Source organism: Condylura cristata, unplaced genomic scaffold (genome assembly GCF_000260355.1).
Source record: "Condylura cristata isolate star-nosed mole 26May11 unplaced genomic scaffold, ConCri1.0 scaffold00004, whole genome shotgun sequence".
NCBI lineage: Eukaryota > Metazoa > Chordata > Mammalia > Eulipotyphla > Talpidae > Condylura > Condylura cristata.
In genome coordinates, this window is record NW_004567105.1 from 58,008,584 (window position 1) to 58,028,941 (window position 20,358).

The 20,358-nt window shown below is 38.5% G+C and overlaps 1 protein-coding gene across 1 annotated transcript in view; it reads right to left on the reverse strand.

Annotated features, from left to right (window-relative positions):
- Window positions 1–20,358, reverse strand: part of CACNA2D3 (calcium channel, voltage-dependent, alpha 2/delta subunit 3) — a 764,442-nt gene that overhangs the window by 470,918 nt on the left and 273,166 nt on the right. Inside the window, exon 5 of the mRNA XM_004676565.2 lies at window positions 305–467. Within this exon, the coding sequence (XP_004676622.1) occupies window positions 305–467 (163 nt within the window). The remainder of the gene's footprint in view (window positions 1–304; window positions 468–20,358) is intronic.

The window sequence follows — 20,358 nt, forward strand, 5'->3', positions numbered from 1 at the left end:
CAGAGCTGAGTAGTTGCGAGAGAGGCTGTGTGGCCCACAAGCCAAGACACTAATTATCTGGCCCTTTACAGAAAATGTTTGTGGACCCTTAGACCAGATGTTAGAGACCTTGATGCTATCACCAGCTGGGGAAATAGCAAATCCAGAATCTCCAAGGCAGAACAGGCACACAATGCACATGTTAGTTGGGGGTAACATATCCCACTTGGGATTGTGTTCCAAAACACAATATCCCAAAGTGGCACCTCTGCCCCTCAACACCGTACATAGCACCCTCTAAAAAGAGCAATAGCATGAGTCTTACCTTTGTTGTACATGTTTGTTGGCACCTGGACATCACTTAGACTGATGTTCACAGGCAAATTATTAAAGTGGTCATTTGGAGCCAAGATGAATTCCTTCCCCAGCTCCAAAAAATTTCCATCTTTGTCCCTTTCATTTATCAGTACGGCATTGAAGTATTCATACTGAAAGAGAAAGTCACAAAACATAGCATGAGGATTTTGAGCTCAGACATATCTGTGCATAAGCTCTGGCTGACTCTTACATTTACACAGGGTGCTCTGTAATCACTTTTTTAGTTTTTGTACAGTTTGTGACAACTTTTTCACAGTGCTATATATTTGTCAATGTCATTAGTAAACATTAAATATTTTCTGAAACCATAAATGTGAAGGAAGAAATTTTACAGTACTTCCTTAGATGAATATAGAAAGAGAGCCCTAAAATTTTTTTAATTCTTTAAATTTTGAAGACAGAACCTAACCTAATATAGCTTACATTTAAGTCAGAGACTAGAACTCAGCAAAAAAATAATAAGTAAGTATATAACAGGTACTCATAATTTCTATGGAAAAAAATAATAAAGCAGAATAAATAGGAAGCAGAAGTGGAAAAGGCCATATTTTTATATGTGGTGCTTTGGAAAGTCTTCACTGCTATGGTGGACACAGAGATTGAATGAAGGGAGAACATGAGTTATGTGGAAGTCTGGGAGGAAGCATCCCTGGCAGAGGCACCAGCAAGGACAAAGGTCTTCAGACAGAAGTATGCTGGCATGGTTTACAAATGTCTATATCATCTAACATTTATAGTAAATTAACTCTGCGATAAAAATTACTCTAAATGTTTTTCATATACTCAATTATCTTAAAACTCTGTGAAATCGATTTTATTATTATTCCCAATTCAAAAATAAGGAAATCAATATAGAGAGTTTACATAACCAGTCAAAGATCACATAGCTGAAACTTACGGCCAGAATTCAAATTTTGGCAGTCTGTTTGCTCTTATCTACTGTAGAGAATTGCAAAATGGGAGATAGAAGGTGTGTCTGGAATCATGTGATCAGGAACTCGATACAATGTTGCTGATATACTAAGGACACTAATGTAAAAGAAGAAAACAAATAAGACACATGCATAATGTACGTAAAGAGATAGTCTAAGAAAGAATCCAAAGGAAATATTATAAATCACAAACACTATAACAGAAAATAATAATTTTGATGGCTTCTCACCAACAGAGGAGACATAGACAAGGAATCATAGCACCTGAAAATATGGTAGCAGGAAATTCCCCAAATGAAAAGCAAAAAGAAAAGAGTATTCAAGCACCAAAGGGCACTTAGAAAAGACATGACATACGTAATGAGAATACTAGAAAAAAAGAGGAAGGAGCATAAGGAATATTCAAAGTAATAACAGTTGATAAGTTGGAAAATCATGACAATTTCAAACCACAGGTCTAAGATGCTCAAAGAACACCAAGTGCATTGATATAAAAAACTTACATGTAAGTGTACATATTCAAATTGAAAAAAATCAAAGATTTGAAGTCAGATGGCAGAGACAAAACCTAACCTAGTAAGAACAAGAAAAATCATTACTTCATACAGCTCTTCAAAATCCAAACTAAAAAGGAGAGAGTGCAATGAAATATTTCAATGATTCAAAGAAAAATCCCACCAATCTAGAATTCTCTATTCAGAAAAATTATCTTCCAAAGATGAAGAACAACAAACTTTATACATAAAAATTGAAGGAGTTTTTTTTTTTTTGTAACTAGACTTCCATGCAAAAAGAAAACATTAAAACTTCTTCAAAGAAAACAACATATATGTAAAAATTTTTTTTTAAAAAGCCCTCTGATCCACATAAGAAGAGTGGGAATAAATAAAAGTAAAATTCAGAATCTCTTTTTCATAGCTGAACTGACAGGCAACATCAAAATAGTAACAGCAACAAATTATTGGATGATTATAGTTTATGGATAAATGAAATGAATGTCAGGAAAGTTGTAAGTGGTTGGGGGATGTCATAAGGATCTGCCATAAGGCAAATACATTTCCCACAAAAGTGGGCTTAAATTAGTTGTAAGTATGTATTATAAACTATAAGGCAACCACTAAAACAATTTGGAAAGAATTATAATACATATGCTAAGAAAGGATAGAAATTACATCCTATAGTAAGCTCAAGTTAAACTATAGAAAGCAAAAAAAAAGAAAAAGAGTAGAAGGAAGGAAGAGCAAGCAAGGACAATGGATAGAAAAGTCACAAATATGGTAAACAGCAATCCAACTTTATCAATAATTACTTTAAATGTGAATGGTCTAAATATGCTAATTTAAAAGCAGAGACCATCAGAGTACAGAGTGGATAGTAGAGAAAAAAGTAGCTAAGTATGCTGACTTAAGAAATCAATTTTAAATAGAGAAAAGATTAAAAAGATAAATGATAGGAAAGATATACCATGTTAATACTAATCTAAAGAAAATAATAATAACTACATTAATTTCATAAAGGGAAATTACATTACATGACAACAAAGTGGCTTATTCTCCAGGAAGATAAAACAATCTTCAATGTGTATAGACCTAACATCACAAGGCTAAATGGCATGAGGTAAAAATTGATTGAACTACAAGGAGAAATAGGTGAATAGACTATTACAGTTAAAGATTTCAACACCCTCTCTCAGTAACTAATAAGTCCAAAAGGCAGAAAACTAGTAAGGATCTAGTTAAGCTAAACAGAACCATCAGCTGGAACTAATTACACTTTTAGAATCTTTCATACAAGAAACAGCAGAATACACATTCTTCTCAAACTCATGTGGAACATTATCACCAAAGAGACCATATTCTGGGCCATAGGGCACACCTTAACAAATTTTAAAGAACAGAAATCAGTAACGAAAAGATAGCTGGACAAATTCCAAAATATTTGGAAATTAAACAACACATTTTTAATAAACACGAGTCAAATAAAAAGTCTCAAAAGTCTAACTAAAATAAAAAAATAACAACTTATCAAAACTTGTGAGATGCAACAAAAACAGTGTTGAAAAGGAAAATTATAGAATTGAAATCATGCATTAGAAAAATCTAAATTTAATCTTCTCAGCTTCAAGTTTAGGAAACTTAAAAAAAGAAAGAAAGAAAAATAAGAGGAGCAGATTGATCCCAAAATCAAGCAAAAGAAATGGATTTTTTTTTGGTAGATCATTAATCAATGAAATTAAAAATAGGAAACCAGTTGAGAAAACCAATAAAGACAAAATGTGATTGTCAAAAAAGACTCATTACAGTGAGCAGATTAAAAGCAAAATCAGGAAAGGCAAAGACACATTGGGTGAAATCCAGAAGAATCCAGATGCAAGCTTCTAAGAGTTCTCTCACATAATGATCACAGGAGATGCACCTACATATTCTGGAGATGAGATACTAACAACACAATAGAAATATTGTCTACCCTGGAGACTGTTTAAAGACCCAGTACTAAAGATTTTTATTGGGGATTGGTAATGTAGCAACACTATTTACCTACTTAACCTAGCTGATTTCATAGAATTCCATGCCTAACAACTGCAGAGCACATTTTCTTTTACAGATTAAACAGGACCATCATGTGAGTAACAATAAATTTAAAATAATGAAAATATGCAAAGTATGTACTTAATAATGGGCTAAATTTAGAAATCAATATACAATAATGACAAGAAAGTAACAAATCTAAGAAAACGTAATATCTAGTAAAATCCCAGTGATAAGAAATTAGCAATCTACTCCATTGTCAAAGTAGAAATGACATAAGAAACTGAAAAATATTTTGAAGTGAATAGCAATGAAAAAATCAATATTTGTGAACAATAATTAGCGTGGATTTAGATACAAATTTATAGCTTTAAAAGTTTAAATAGAAAAGATGAAAATTTTAAGAGGGATAATCTAAGATACTACCTTACAGCGATAGAAAAAGAAGAAGTGGAACTCAAAGTTAGAAGGAATAAAATAACAGATTAAGGCCCTCCCTGGTGGTGCGACAGGTTAGGTCACAGCACTGCAAGCTGGCCTCAGCCGCTTCAGTATGAGTAGACCCCTGGAAACCCCCTCGTTTGCCCCCCGAGGGGGATCCACATGGCTTGACAGACCTCTCCTGACCCTCCTGACCCCACCACTGCTCCCCTCAGCAGTGTACTTTGTGATCTGCCTGTTCTGCTCCCCACTCTGTCTGGTGAATCCTCTCACCACCGCACCACTGGCCTGTACCCCAGTTCTGTATGCATAAATAAATCCTAAAAAAAAGAATAACAACAGATTAAAAAAAGAAGCCTCTAAGACAGAAAATAAGTAACAGAGGGGGGAAAAATGGTATCAAAAGTTGGTTCTTTAAAATGACTGATGAAATTAAAATCCAAGCTAGACTGATGAAGAAAAATTAAGAAAGCACAAACTGCATCTGAGTCATACACTGGGTTATAAACCTGTGCATTGTTCCCTGAATAAAAAGCAATACAACAAAAAATTATTATAGCTTTAAAAAATGTACATACACAGACAAGTGATTTTCAATAAAGTGCCACAGTCCCTAATACACAGCATATACATATTAAATCAAGAAAAATGATAGACTTCAATGTAAAAGCTAAGTCATTATCATTTTTTTAAGTGATGAATATTCTTATAACCTTCATGTGAGTAATGATTTCTTAGGACATTAAAAGCACTTGCCATTTTAAAAACTGTTAACTTGAACTTTATAAAAATCTGATAATCAGTTTCAGCATTAATAAAATAGATAGGAAGGCCACTGTTAAGAAATATATATATATATATATATTACACACATCTTTCAAATGGCTTATTCCCAGAATATAAAAAAAAGTAACTCAACTTAAAATCATCAATTAAAATATAGACAAGAGATCTGAACAAATAGATTACAAAAGGAAGCAGACAAATGGCTCATAGCCAAAGTAAAAAAATGTTCAACATGATTAGACATAAAAGAGGTTCAAAATAAAATTTCAACTAGATGTAATTTACACCCACTAGAAGAACTGAAATAATTGTAAAAAACTTCTGACAATACTAAATGCTCACAAGGAGTGACCAGAAATCACATACATTGCTCATGGAAATCTGAAATATTACAAATGCTTTGGAAAATCATTTTGCAGTTTCTTGCAAAGTTAAAACTATATTAAAGACTCAGCAATTCCACTACAAGGTATTTATTGAGGAGAAATGACAATATATAAACACAGAAATGTCTGTGGGACTAGTCATGGTAGCCCTGTTGCAAGAGGCAAAAACTAGAAATAACCCAAATGTCCATCAATAGATGAAAGGAGACACAAATCTAGGATATATTCATACATTACTTCAACTCAGAAACAAATTACCAAGATATTAATGGGTCTCACACACATTTCAAGTGAAAGAAAACAGAAACAAAAGGGACATATGTTTGATCCCATTTATACAAAGTTGTAAAACAGGAAAATTTATTATTCAATAATGACAGCAACCAGGGGTTGCTTCTGGGAGGAAGGGTAAGGATCCATGGGAAATGGACCCAAGAAATACCCTTGATTCCTGGGACTGCTCTATGTCTTAATTCTTCATGAACAGCTCATGTGTCTTCACTCATCAGCAGTCATAGAATTGCATGCTAAAAAACTGACACTTTATTATATAGAATTTTATGTTTCAATACAAAAATTATCACAAAGGATCTTTGATTTCTTATATTATTAATTCAAAAACTTTGTAGAAGCAAAATTCAATTTAACAAATTCCACCCAACCATCTTTTAAATTAAACTGTGATATGACCCCAAAACAAAAGAACTCAAACCTTTTCGCTTAAATATTAACCCAGGGAGCAACTTAGCAGGCAGAAACTCCTTGGCTAACCCACAAACTGCTCAGGCCACAGTGGAGACCCCCAATCTTCTGCACAAGTCTGCTTTGCAGAAAATATATCAGCAGTGCTTTCTCCCACAACTGCATGTAAGGTGAGGTCTTTATCTTTCACAGACCCAAGAGCTTCACAAAGAATTATCACACTTTTAAAAACTCAAGTCTTCAACTTCATTGTTTCATTATAACTGGATGTTAAATTAACAAAACAAAAAGCTTCAGACTGCTTGGCACATGCCAGTGCAATAATAGTTCCTGCAGAGCTTCTCTGGGGGCAGCTTTGAAATTGCCATTTAATTGAACAATCCACACATCCCGAAATGCAAATGAAGAAAAGATGAGACATAATCAAGATTTTGCTCAATGACACTCATTATTGGCCATAGACAACTGTGTGTTGTGCTTCTCCTCCCCGAGGCCACTGTTGATTTTGAAAAGGCTAACTTGGTATAAATAAGAATTACTTCTCAGTCCTTGGAATTCATTGCTATAATTATGAAACTCAGTGTTTTTGTCCATATAATCAGTGAAAGATATGTTTAGTCCAAGTCACTGCAATATATCTGAGTCCCTATCACCCATAGAGTCAGACTAAATGATACTTTCGTGAGTTGATCTCATACTGTACTGAGATTGATGGGATCACAGAGGAAATTAAATCAGATGATAAAATGTAGCATATAAAATACAAGGGACTACATGGTAGATGTGATGTGCACCAGAATCTGCTCAAAACAGTGGCCAACAACTAAAAGTGATTCAATATGGCAGAGGTGGGTATATTTTTTTTTAAGAGATTAGTTAGCAAATATTTTATGCTTGGTGAGCTTGAGTTTTGTTTCAACTACTCAACTCTGCTGCTGCAGCAATCATCAAGATCTGAAACAATACATAAACAATGGACAGGTCTCTAGGTCACTGAAGTTTTATTGGCCAAAAATTTCCAACGTTACAAAAAAGATTTGCCCTGCAATTGTAGATTACCAGTCCCTGCAGTACAGTTCAAGAGACATGAGATAAGAAACAACTATAAAAGCTTCTAGCTCAGAGGAATCAAGTATTCCCTTCACTAAAAAGTTTTCAAGAATGATAATGAGGAAGAAGAAAAAGTTGGAGGACTGACACTACCTAGCTTGAAGACTTTCAACAAAGCAACAATAATCAAGACAGTGTGGTATTGCAAAAGAAGATCTAGATTGATGCAACAAAATAGGAACCCTCCCTCCCACAAAACACAAAACACAGTCAACTGATCTTTAATAAAGATAGTGCTGGAACAACTGACCATCAAGAAGCAAAAAAACAAAAACAAAAATCTAAACACAGACATACTTTTCATAAAAATTAACTCAAAATAGATCATAGGCCTAAATGTAAAATACACAACTCCTAGAAGGTAACATAGGAGATCTAAGCAATCTTATACTTGGCAATGCATTTTCAGATATAACACCGAAGATAAAATTTGTGAAAATAATAACTGATAAGCTGGATTTCACTAAATCTAAAAAATTCTGCTCTGAGAAAGCCAGTACCAAGAAATTTAGAAGATAAGCCACAGACTCAGAGGAAATATTTATAAAAGACATATGTGATAAAGAACTGTTATCCAAAATATACAAAATACTCTTAAAATGTAACAAGAAAACTAACAATTTCATTAACAATTTGACTGAAGACCTTACCAGACACCTCACCAAAGATTAACAACCTCATTTGGAAGGATGCACCACCCCCTATGTCACGGGGGAATGCAAATACAAACAGGATGCACTGCACCCGAGAAGAAGGGTCAAAGTCCAGATCACTGACAACAGGCCAACACGATGTGGAACAACAGAGCTCTCATCCCTTGGTGGAAAGCAAAGTGGCACAACCACTTTGGAAGACAATTTGGTTATTCTTACAAAGCTAAACATGCTCTTACCATGTGACCCAGACATTGAGCTCCTTGGTATTTACTCAAAGGAGTTATCCGGGCCCTCCCTGGTGGCTCAGCGGGTTAAAGCGCTGCACTGAGAGGCTAAAGTCACTTCCACATGAGTTCGATTCCTGCCTGCCCCGGAGGTGACCACATGGCGCGGCAGACCTCTCCTGACCCGCCCACTGCTCCCCTCAGCAGTGTACTTCGTCGGTCTGCCTGTTCTGCTCCCCACTCTGTCTCTGGTGAATCCTTTCACCCTCCGCATCTCTGGCCTGTACCCCAGTTCTGTATGAATAAATAAAAATCTTTAAAAAAAAAAAAAAAGAAAAGAAAAATTATATCCACACAAAAATCTGTATGGGAATGTTGATAGAAGCTTATAATTGTCAACACTTGGAAGCGACCAAGATGTCCTTCAATAGGTGACTGGATAAATAAATCATGACTTCTACAGACAATGGAATGTTTTTTGATGTGAAAACAATGAGCTACCAAGACATGATAAGACACGGAGGAACACACATACATATTGCTAAGTGGACAAAGCTAAGCTTATTCTAACTGTATGACATTCTGGAAAAGGCAAAACTGCAGAGACAATAAGATGATAAGTGTTTGCTAGACTGGAAGTGACAGAAGAATAAAGCAGAATACAGAGGATTTTAAGGCAGTGAAAATAGTCCGTATGATACTATAATGACAGATATCTGCTATTAAACATTGTCCCAAAACCACAGAGTGTAAAACACCATGAGGTACCATAAGATAAACAATAGACTTTGGATGATTATGTGCCAATGTAGGTTCACTGTTAGTTAAAATAAGAAAAAGGCCCTATTCTGGTGAGTGATACTAAAACCAGAGGAGGGAAGCTATGTATTCATGGGAACAAGAAGTGCAGGGGAAATCTGTACCTTTCTCTCAATGTTGTTGAAAACCTAAAATTGCTCTGAAAAAAATAAAGCCCTTTCAAAATGTTTTTGAGCAACATCTCTTAAATACATTTATTTATATCTCATGTGTACTATCTACCAGTTATTAAACTAACATGTGTACATTATAAAACAATGTGTAAAAAGATTTATACTAAAGTAGATAGAAATAAAAGTGACATTCTCTCTAGACATTTGGTGGCCCCTGGGCATATCCCTGAATACAGCACTTCTCAAATATAATCTGTGGAACAGAGAGCCATTCCACAGGGTACATAAAAGGAGTAATTATTTTTCAGATGGTATTTTTTTTTAATTGAGGTAATGTTGGTTTACAACAGTGTTTGTGATAGAGGGATTCAGGGTCACAGCTACTCAGACATGTGTTACCATACCATCCCACCACCAAGACACCCATAGTCCCCCACCAGGGTCTTTTGTGCCCACTCCCTTTGTCCTAAGCAATACATTTTTGGATGTATGTCATGGTGAACAAAGCTTGGGAATTTCAGAAAGAGCTGGGCTTTAAGGACAGACAAGGACATGTCTGCATTTCAGGCAGGACTTTTTTGGAACTCATCCGAGAATGTACTATGCACTGTGACTATCTGAGGGAGAGGTGCTGAGTGCTCGAGTCCAGTTGACCACACAGCTGTCCTCAGTATTTGACATGGAAGTCACCGTACAAGTACTTGTGTGGTCGTTGTATCACACAAGATTTGTTCCACACTACAGAAATGGTCTCGTGTTATCCACACACAATAACACAGGGTATTATCCTCAGCTCCAACTTGCTGGTTGACTGACTGACCAAATGACCAATGTCAGAATTTATTTGATCCTGTCAGTTCGGCCTTCCTCAGACCTGTCTTCACAGTCAACACAGGCACCAGGGAAGTTCTCAGCAGGTTGTGAGAATCATGTTGTGGGCAGTATCTCCTAGGACCTGGAAAAAGGGAAGCCAAGGTCATACCAACACACAGCCCAAATTCAGTGCGTCCTAAAGCAAGAGGGTAAAGGTGACTGAGAAGTAGTGGAATTGTAGATCTGGTGTTATCACTGATGGAGGCAGAGCACAAGGCAGGACATCTGGGATCCTCTCAAGACCCTGCAGCTTCCCCAACGCATGCTGGGAATCCCCTCTCCTTCAATGACGTTGTCACAGAACTTGGTAGTTTTGCGTTTGATAGGGCTGCTTCCAGGGAAAAGAAGTCATTGCCTCATTCCTCTACCATTTGTAGAATCTAACAGGTCATTGTCTCTGCTAGATTCCTGCACCACATTGCCACACTTCAGATTCAACAAGAAATGCCATTGGCTAGCAGGGAGGCTGCAGCTTGTGTGCACTCCAACAGGTCAGCCATGACTATCTCTATAACCTGAGAAGTAGTTCTACCAGAGAAACATATGCTCTCTTCTAAATGGTGGCCCAGGCTCTCCCACATCATCCACATCCTCGAAAACTCATCACTCCCTCCTTTAGGGATTGACAAACTGTACCTGTAAAGAGCCAGATAATAAGTACTTTAGGATTTGTGAGAGACAGTCTCTGTTAAAACATTCAATTCTTCTGTTTTAGCAAAAGTAGCCAAATGCAATACATAAACAAATGGGCAGGGCTTCCGATAAGTCTTTATTTACAAAAACAGGCAGCTGGTAGCATATGGCCTCAGTGTCTTGGTCTGAGCCCTGCCCTTGCTCCTCCTGTCAGTCTTTCCAGGTGTGAGGCATCTCATCTCAGCAATCAGATGACCTGAGGCAGAACTTTTCAATACTGACTGAAGAGCTTTTCAACATCTGGACACCTAAACCAAACCTCAGAACAATTAAATCTGAATCCCAACAATTAAGACTGCCTTGGGGTAGGCAGTCACTTTTCAGCCTACCCCAAGGGATTACAATGTACACATTATTTCCAAGGGTGACTTCTGCTTCCCCTTCTCATGAGGCAAGTTGCATAACAGGACTACAAGGCACCACCATAGAGAGCCTGCTTCATGGGTGGGAAGTGTCTGCTCCACACATTTTGGCTTTAATTAAATCCTGCCTGGAATGCTAACTGTTTCGTGTGTGTGTGTGTGTGTGTGTGTGTGTGTGTGTGCATTCGGGTGCGTGTGCACGTGCGCAAGCGCTGTAGCACCAACCTAGAACTGCCTAGATGGTGGCCTATGCTTCTCCCCCCATCTAACCAAATTCAAGGACAAATCGAATTCACAAAATCCAACCCAAGGATTAGGCCCAGAACAGTCAGTAAAAGGAGCTTCCGCTCAAGAAGTGCACAGGTAAGGGAAATTACTCCAAAGAAATGGAATTAGAGAGCAAACCAGAGAGAGAGATGGGGAAAGAGAACAGAGGTAGATTTGTGAAAGACATTATTTGATTATAATGTCCACGGGGCAAGCTGGCTGACTGAAGGTTCTCTAAGAGCTGATGCTGTAGTCTTGAATTCAAGGCTCACAGGCAGGCCAGGTAAGCTAGAAACTCAAGCAGTTTACCCCTTTGCAGTCTTGAGACAGTTGTTTCTTTCTCGGAGACTCTCTTTGCTCTTTAGGCTTTCAGCTGAATAGACAAAATGCCTCTCATTGGGGAGGATGATCTGTTTTCTTCAGAGTCTACTGATTGCAAGTGTTAATCACATGTGTGTAAACAATAACTTCACTGCAACATTGAAACTAGAGTTTGACCAAACAAACAACTGGGCACAGTTGACACATAAAATTACCACTAACAGAGATTGTCCACTTTCAATGGACTGTGGCAGTTGGACTCTGAGCATCATCTCATCTGCTGCCATCTTGCCAGGCAACAGCCTGAGTGACACTTTAGAAAGGAGAGTGGATTGGGTCACTTCTGCTATCCTCAGAATAAATCCTTCCCAGGCTGTTGGCCATGAGGCCCACCAGCTCCCTCCAATGACCATCCCTTCACCTCACTCCAGTCTCACCACCTTCTTGCTATGGTTTGAACAAGTAGTATGGTTCCACTTAGGACCTTTGCCCCATCACCAACCCTTCCAGGCATGCCAACCAGTGCCCTGGGTTGCCTGAGACAGCCACTTCCCCAGTCTTCCTAACAAATGTCATTCTTGGCCTATACTAACTGGTGAGTTACTTGCAAGCCCTGAGTTCTAATGAGCACACTCATCAAGTCCCTGTGATGAGGACCTCCCCAAGAACCTATCAGAAAACTTGCTCTCAGCACCCCAGTGCAGTAGGCCCAGGTCTCCAGCACAGGTGGCCCTGTCCTTGTTTGCATTCATCAGCCCTGTCACTAACTTCAGTCTCTGCTCTACCCCAGTCTTATGGGCCCAGTCAATACCCATCTTTCTCTACCTGACCTTTTTGTTCCTTTATGTGTCATCACCTATAAGGAGAACCAACTGTGAATTCCCCAAAGCTGCACCTACCCCTCTCACAATGTCCGGCACAGGAAAGAACTCTAAAAAGGGAGTGTGGTGAAGGGCTCAATCCCACTTGCAAAGCCCAGGGCTCTCCTCTCCCCCCAAAGCCTTTCTCCTTTCCAGTCACCAGTTTCCTCTGTTTCCTTTTTCCACTCAAGAATTCCATGTATGAAGAGGTTCCTTGATGGTATCCACTCCCAGGGAGGCCCCAAAAGTTTTGTTTCAGGTGGGGTGCCCCAATGGGCAAGAGGGCACCTAGGGGCCTCCATGAATTTCTGAGCATCTCTCTCTCCTCCACAGTGCCTGGAGGTCCTCCTCAGTCAGGAAGTGGGATAATGACTAGATAAGACCCTCTTTAAACTGAACATCTGCTTGTTTCCCCGGCAGCTGGGAAGCACCTTCCCCTGCCTCCCCAGAAGATGGCTCTAAGCCAGAGGAAGAATCTGTGTGAGCCTCCCAACTCACAGCCCAGCGTGTCCCCTCATGAACCAAACGATCCCTTGGTGTGGTGGCTAGGTGGGCTCTGGTGCCTAATGCCTCAGGCTAGAAACTGCCTGCTTCCTAAGGACATGCTGACATACCTACAACTCAGTTTCTTCCCCTGTGAAAAGACAACGGTAACATCTACCTCTTCATGACTTTCTGAGGACTGAATGGGAGAAAATGTATAAAAGCAATAGGCATGGTGCCCAGAGCAGGCCTTTAATATGTTTTGGTTCTCACCTCTTTTCCTTATTTTTTTCCCTTCTCTGCTCTGGGATGATGGCCAGCTTTTTACAACTTAGATTAAAAAATAAAAATTAGTGGGAATATTAGTTCCAAATGAGCCAAACAAATACCAAACTCCTAGTGCAAGTATATCCTGTGGGGAGGTGACACATGCAGCACCCTCTGAGCCCTCTCTCAGGGTCTAGTGCTGTCTAGTTCCTACTCAATAATCTCATTTTCTCCTCATATGTGAAAATTGATTTTTTAATGATCTGTTCCAGAATATTTCTAGGTATTAATGTTACATTAACTCATTTATAATTCCCCAAGTGTCAAAGTTCCTTTAAAAAAACAGATAAAGAATATCCTTCTCCCAGCCATCTGGAATCTCTGGCCTCTGAGAACACTCAAGTACGAGTATTAATGGCCTACTTAACAAGCTACTTATTCAGGCCTTGGACTGCAGCTTCCTGCAGGTCTAGCCGGCCAAATGGCATCTAACTTTATGAGCCTTGGAATGGAGCATTTCACCACACTGAGATCAAATCCCAGCTTGCTGCTTAGCAGCCACCTCTCAGTTACTCCATCTATAAAATGGGTTAACAACACCCTCAGTACAGTGCAATTGTTTTGAGGAATAAACACATATTGGGTAAAAAGCACTGAGTTCAGTGCCTGGATCACAATATTAAGTGGAACTATATAAAACTGCCTCCTTTATAGGTCAAGATTGTTGCATATCCTTAATTTCTGAGAGCTGTAGTGGCCACTGTTGTGAAGGAGCTAAATGGCTCGCAGAGGGCAGAAAGAAACTTTTGAGAAGCATCATTGTCTTGCACTTGCCAGTGGCAGGCTTCCCAGTAGGGTCCCTGCAGACCAACTTTGCCACCTCCCCAACCTAGCTCAGAACGCCTCTGTTCCTTCCATCTAGCATCATGCTCCATGATCCACACGACATGACTCTGCCCATGTAGATTCTGCTGTCCTGAACATAATTAGCTATAATTTCTGCCATGTACTATAATTTTCATTTCTGCTTAGATCCAGGTTGATTATTCCATCCTGGGGCAGCTACCTCTGACCTCTCTGACTGGGGAGCACACTATTACACGCTTGTGAAGTAGCACTTATGTACATCCCAGGTGCCATTACACTTATTTAGGGGTAACTGAACACTTACCTGAGTGATTGTTTGCTTGCTATGACCTCCACTCTACAGGGTGAGGTATATGTGTTCACAGAGGCCATAGCTGTTTCTTCCTGCATCACTGTAATCTGGCACCTAATACAATACCTGGCATGTAAGAAGTACTCATGAAGGAGTATGAAAAGAATAACACTTGCATCACAGAAGGGCCCTGAAGGTGTTCCCTAATTAGGTCAGAAGCTCAGAGGGACTGAAGGCAGCCACAATGAGCTAAGCACTGACCTAGACGACAGAGGGGAACTGTTGGGGGAGCCACCTAGGGTCTGCAAGCACAGGTGCCCCTAGTGTTTCTTTGGTTGACTGCTTCATCTAACATCCTGATGGAGACTTTGTGAGGCGGCTGGGAGCCAGTCTGTATGTTCACATCCCAACATGCCTCAGCAAGAAGATGTCAGAGTAATGGACAGGCCAATCCATTAGTCAAAAAAAGCTGGGTCTACCCTCAGCTTTTTTCATTCCTCAAATGTTCTCTGAAGGCTTTCTACATGTTGTTTCTACCCTGGCTACCTCCCTCCCCCCAGAAACCAGAATGATTCTTTAAAATTAAATAATGTGGTCACTACTTTCTTTGGTAGAAGATCTCCCACTGCGTAAAATACAACCCAAGTCATACTTGATTCTAGCTCTTTCCTGCTTCTCCAATATAATCAGACACACTAACTTTGGGTGACCTTAAGATAGGCCAAGCTCATTTGCATCTCAGCATTTTTGAATCTAATGGTCAATGTGCAGCAAATCTTATGCCCTGAAACCTTTGCATGGGTGGTTTTAGGTCTTAACATAAACGCCACCTTTGGTCTTCCCTAAACATTCCTGAACAAGTTGCATCTGAACATGTAGGCTCCAGATCCAAACCAGAAAACCAATTTACAAGACCAACCATCTATGCATAATCAACTTCCTTCGTATCCAACAACCAGACTTCCTAGTTCAGTTTAAAAAAGAAAGAAAAAGAGCACATATAAATTTGAATCTTTGAGTAGCAAAATGTGGAAGAACAAGGCTCAACAAGGCTTCAGTTTTAGGACATAATACTTTAGTCATGACAATACCTCCTGACTTTAAGGCAATTCCTGTTTTGGGTGTTGCATGTTAGAAGTATTAAACTATATTTAAAATTATCTACATAAGTTATTATGCTTCAAAGAACTCTTAAATTTTCATCAGACTAAAAAGTTTCTTCAAAAAGCCAAATTTAAATAAGAAATAAATCATCCCCTAGTTTCCACATAATAACTTTGCCATCCCCACTTAGAGGACCTAAGAAGCAATTAAAAGATATTCAGTGAATAGGTAACCTCATTATCATGATTATTACTGCAATTTAGAATGTTCTAGCATTTAATATCGCAGTGGTCCAGTTGCTCTGGTGATTTACTTCTGTCTTTCTCACTGGATGTTAAGTAGGGAGAGGCATTCGAGGCCACAGCATAAACACCTCAAATAGAGGTGACATCCGTCTCTGGTCTCCCAGGTAGCAAATTATACTAATGTCTTTCCCATCACTACATAGCATATGAAACACAGAACTGCTTCTGTGACAAGAAAAAAAAAATGTGATCACACAACAAGTGTAGTTGCCACTAATGATACTGTAGTGTGCTGAATTTCCCAAAGGTTGACTTAGTATTTTACTGGGGTGGTGATATCATGGAGGGAACAGAGAGAGAACCTATATTTTTCTAAACATATCTGGAATACTTAGTTTTTCAAAATCTAGGAAAAAAATGTTCTTTCCTTTTCTGTACAAAGCAAGGTTATGTATTTCAAAAAAGAAATCCAGTAAGATTTTAAGTTATACAATGGGCAACTGTGCCAAAATATGTCAAAGCTACAGTAGTAGTTTCTTAGGATCTCAAGGTCTTACTCAAACCCTCTTATCCATCTTACCCCATGAGGAAATTACAATTCGGGGTCCCAAGGCTAGAAGGTGAGAGAAATCTATGCTGGAAACTTAAGGTAACCAATTCCAGTGCCTACTCCATTTCTGTGTGCCGTGGCAATTTCTAGAACTGCCACTTAAATATAGGACATGGAAAGAGGACATCCATGACAACACATCTATATCACACATTGTCTTGTACTTAGTAAGTGTTCCAAACATGTTTGAGTCAGAGGACATATTGTATCAATCATATTCGATGCAGAAATAAGATACCATAAGTCAAGAAAACAAAAACTAGAACTTAAATACAATGGCATCTCTTCAGGATTTGTGGCAATGCCTAAGGAAGATTGTGAGACTGTGATCTTTTCCCCACTCAACCTTCCTGTGTGTTGTTTTTTTGAACTTCATATGACAATATATAAGATAACAAAACTAAACATCAAAATAAAAAATAAATCAAGGCAATAAATCCATTTAGTATCCTGACACTTCATTTGAGATAATGCTCTGGAGAAAATGGATAAACTCCTTTGTGCTGACAATAAGGAAATTCCACTGTGCCAAAAGGAAATTACTTCAATTCTGTCTTGTCAGTGGGGGTTAACCTTCTATGTAACCTTAACAAGGTCTGTTCCCATGAACACCATGGAGGTTCTGAATCTCTTCCACTTAATAAAGTGCAAGAGGCCTTGAGGATAAGAAAAAAAACATTTTTCAGGCTCCAAGCGTCAGGACCTTGTCCAAAAATATCATTGTGTACATAGCACAAATACGTAGACTGAAAACACCAACAAGATCTTAATGCCACAGATGATGCAAATTCGCATAAAACCCCTTTAAGGTTAATATATTCTTCTGATGATTTCCTATCATTCCTCAGTCAAGGTAAAATAGCAATACAAGTCTCTGAATGCCAGACTGCTTAAAAGTATTCAGCATTCATTTCTTCTTCCATTCATTCATTCCCTTAACTAACATTTACTAGACACCTGTTATATGTTGAGATGATTGGAATAGCAGTGCTCGTTGAATATACCTGAAATCATCTATATTTCTTGTAGTTCTTGTGTTGCATAGAATTATAATAGTTTGGTCAAAGGGTGTGAGCAGATGTATTTGGGCCACATTCTACCTGAAATATTTCAGAGGAGCCATGAAATACTCCATAATGCCTTATAGCCATTTCAGAAGTAACGTATTCCAAATGACAGAACGGAAGGAAGGTGCTTGAGTCCCTAAGTCTCTCACAGGAAGATAAATGCTCTGAGAGCTCCTAGACCCACAGCAGCATTTACATAAGCAAGATCTAAATATCTATATATTAATCCCGTGATGGTTCAGGTTTGTTTGTTGTACTGACTAATGCAATTGGGCACTGGGTTAGGCATGTGAAAAGAAGAGAATAATGTAAACCCCTGCCCTAATTTATTCAAATCAAAGAAAACTGAAAATAAACATACAAATTATGGGTATTAGTCTTTTTATAAAAATGTTTCCTTAGATTAGTTTAAACCACCTCAATTCACATTCAGATCTCTCTGCTCACAAGTAATGAAGGCATTCTATTTGGTTGAAAGCCTTCCATTAGTTTAAAAGCTCCAATTGTTGAACCATCAACATCTATAAGAGTGTAATAAAGGACAGAATAACTAAGTGTTATGAAAGCGGAAGCTATAGCCATATTAACATTCATGAGTTTACCCACCAGTTCCCTTTATAATCATTCAGAAATACAAATACAATAATAAAAATTTCAACTTACAAAGAAAGCAAATGTTTCCCGCTCCTCTGCTCTCCCACCCCAACTAATGAAAACTAAGTCTGGAGTATCCGTTTCTTTTATGACATCTCAATTCTGCTCTAATTATGATGGAAAGAAATACTATTAGATAGCTAGAGCTACAGCAAATGCAATTTGTTGGCAACTTAAAGACATATTGACACTTATTTCTCCCATACATATTTCTTTAAAGGGAAAAATATACTTACCTGCCAACGTAACCCAGAGAAACATAAATATCTGGTTGCTCAAAAAGGAAAACCAATTTTAGAAATTTTCATGTGTATCAATTTAGCATCACTTAATGAAAATTTTGTACAAACTAAAAGAGCCAACTGGGTAACATGGCGTGTTACCATGTTAAGATCCATTAAGACCCATTTATATGAACTCACACAAACATGACTTAACCCTTCAAAGCATAACTTTCCTCTCCTCAGAAAGCTACACATTAATTCAAATTTATTCACTTCATAAGGACTAGACAAATGGAATTCAGATAAACTCATCTAGAGATAGAGTTGCCTATAGTCGGGGGCGGAATAAAATGAGAACATCTATTAGCTTTTCAACTGCTCTGAAGAATGAATGCCATGTACAATTTTTGGACAAAGATGTAAAGACTGGGCTTGCAGGAACAAATAGCTGTGGAAGAGCCGAGCACGGTTACCAATCATTTCACATGCTCGGGCTGTTTGAAGTCTTTGATCTCTCCCAGAAAAGGCACAGAAGCCAGGTCACTGAGGAGCCACCCCAGATTCCAAGGTCATTGTGGAATATTAGCCACAGGTTTTCCAGAGGGTGGTAATGGAGATCATACAACTTATCCATCTGCTTGAGGTTTTCAAGAAATCCTGCAGGCATCTTCAGAATACATTGAAAACATAGCTCTACTTCGGCTGTGCAAATGAAGCACCAGAGGGGAATGAAAGCTTGGGGAAGCTGGTACTTGTCCCAAAGCTTTGGAAGACAAAATACACATGTGACTTCTCATCAAATACCTTTCCTGTTTCATTACCCAAAGCCAAAGGCCACTCTTTGATCTTAGACCTCTGCATCCCTCTTTCCCAAAAGAAATGGTAGAAGTGCTTCAGGGATTCCATCTTCAAGGAACTTAGAATCCAGAAAGCCATCAGCAGACAAGTGTCTCCAGGCCTTGCCGATGCTTTCTGACCAGGGCAAAGCCACATATAAGATCCCCAAGAACCCTGGGGACCCACAAGCTCTGTTTATCACAGAGAAGAATGAGATTGGACCTGAGCCAGGTCTGTATTTCCTGCTCTGGATTACTTTTTCACATGGCCAAGTCTTAAGCTTTCTGAGTCTCTTTCTCTGCATCTGTCACCAAGACATGTTTGCCAAATGAAAGGTTCCCTTGCAGCTTCCATTTACTTGTGATTCTGGAATTTGCTCCCAGGCTTCTCAGGCATAACTCTATTCATCCGACCAGTATAAGTCCATATTTTCTACCAAAAATGCTCCACATGGAGAAGAAATTAAAGTAACCTTGGAAATCAGGAGGCAGCCCATATTGGTCAGCCACAATCATTAAATTTGAAAGTCCCATGTGTAAACCTAAAATTTCAGTGTATTTTATATTCTATAATTTATTTGAGACCTTGCTTTTATAATTTTCCTCATCATAAGAACTCATTTCAACAACTCCTAGTCTTATAAGACCCCATGTACTAAACAACTCCCAAGAACTAAACAACAATGCTGATGGTAAACCCAGGTAGTAAAACATGATGAGAAAACAATGAGGTGAAACAAGAAATAGAAAAGCTTTTGATGGTAGGATGCAGGCTCGGTGGCTACAAATCCACACAGTTATTGTACCAAGTAATCATTTCAACAAAAGCATTTTATCTCTAAAACCTCAAGAGGAGGTAAGAGAGATGAAGAAATTAAAGAATGCATTCTCTGGGGCAGCAATCTCCATGAGACTTTCTCAGGACAACTTGTAATTACAACTTGAGGGTTTTAGAGGACATTAAACTCTCTCATTGTCATGATTTGTGTGATCTGTGCAGGTACACAGAGTTTAAGGAATGAGGTTACTTGTGACTTGTATTTTGAAAAACAACTGAGATGAGAAAATCTGGATTTCTATAGAGTTAACCTTAAAGGGATAGGGCAGCTCACTAAGCAAAGCTGGATTGCTTCACTTCCAAGAATGCAGGAGGCTTGAAGAAATCAGCTGCTCACTGAACATGTGTTACTGTAAATTCTTAAAAGATACCATTCAATCACTTTCTTTCAAGGATCTGTCCACATATTTAATAACACTGCAGAAACAATTTCTCTTTTTA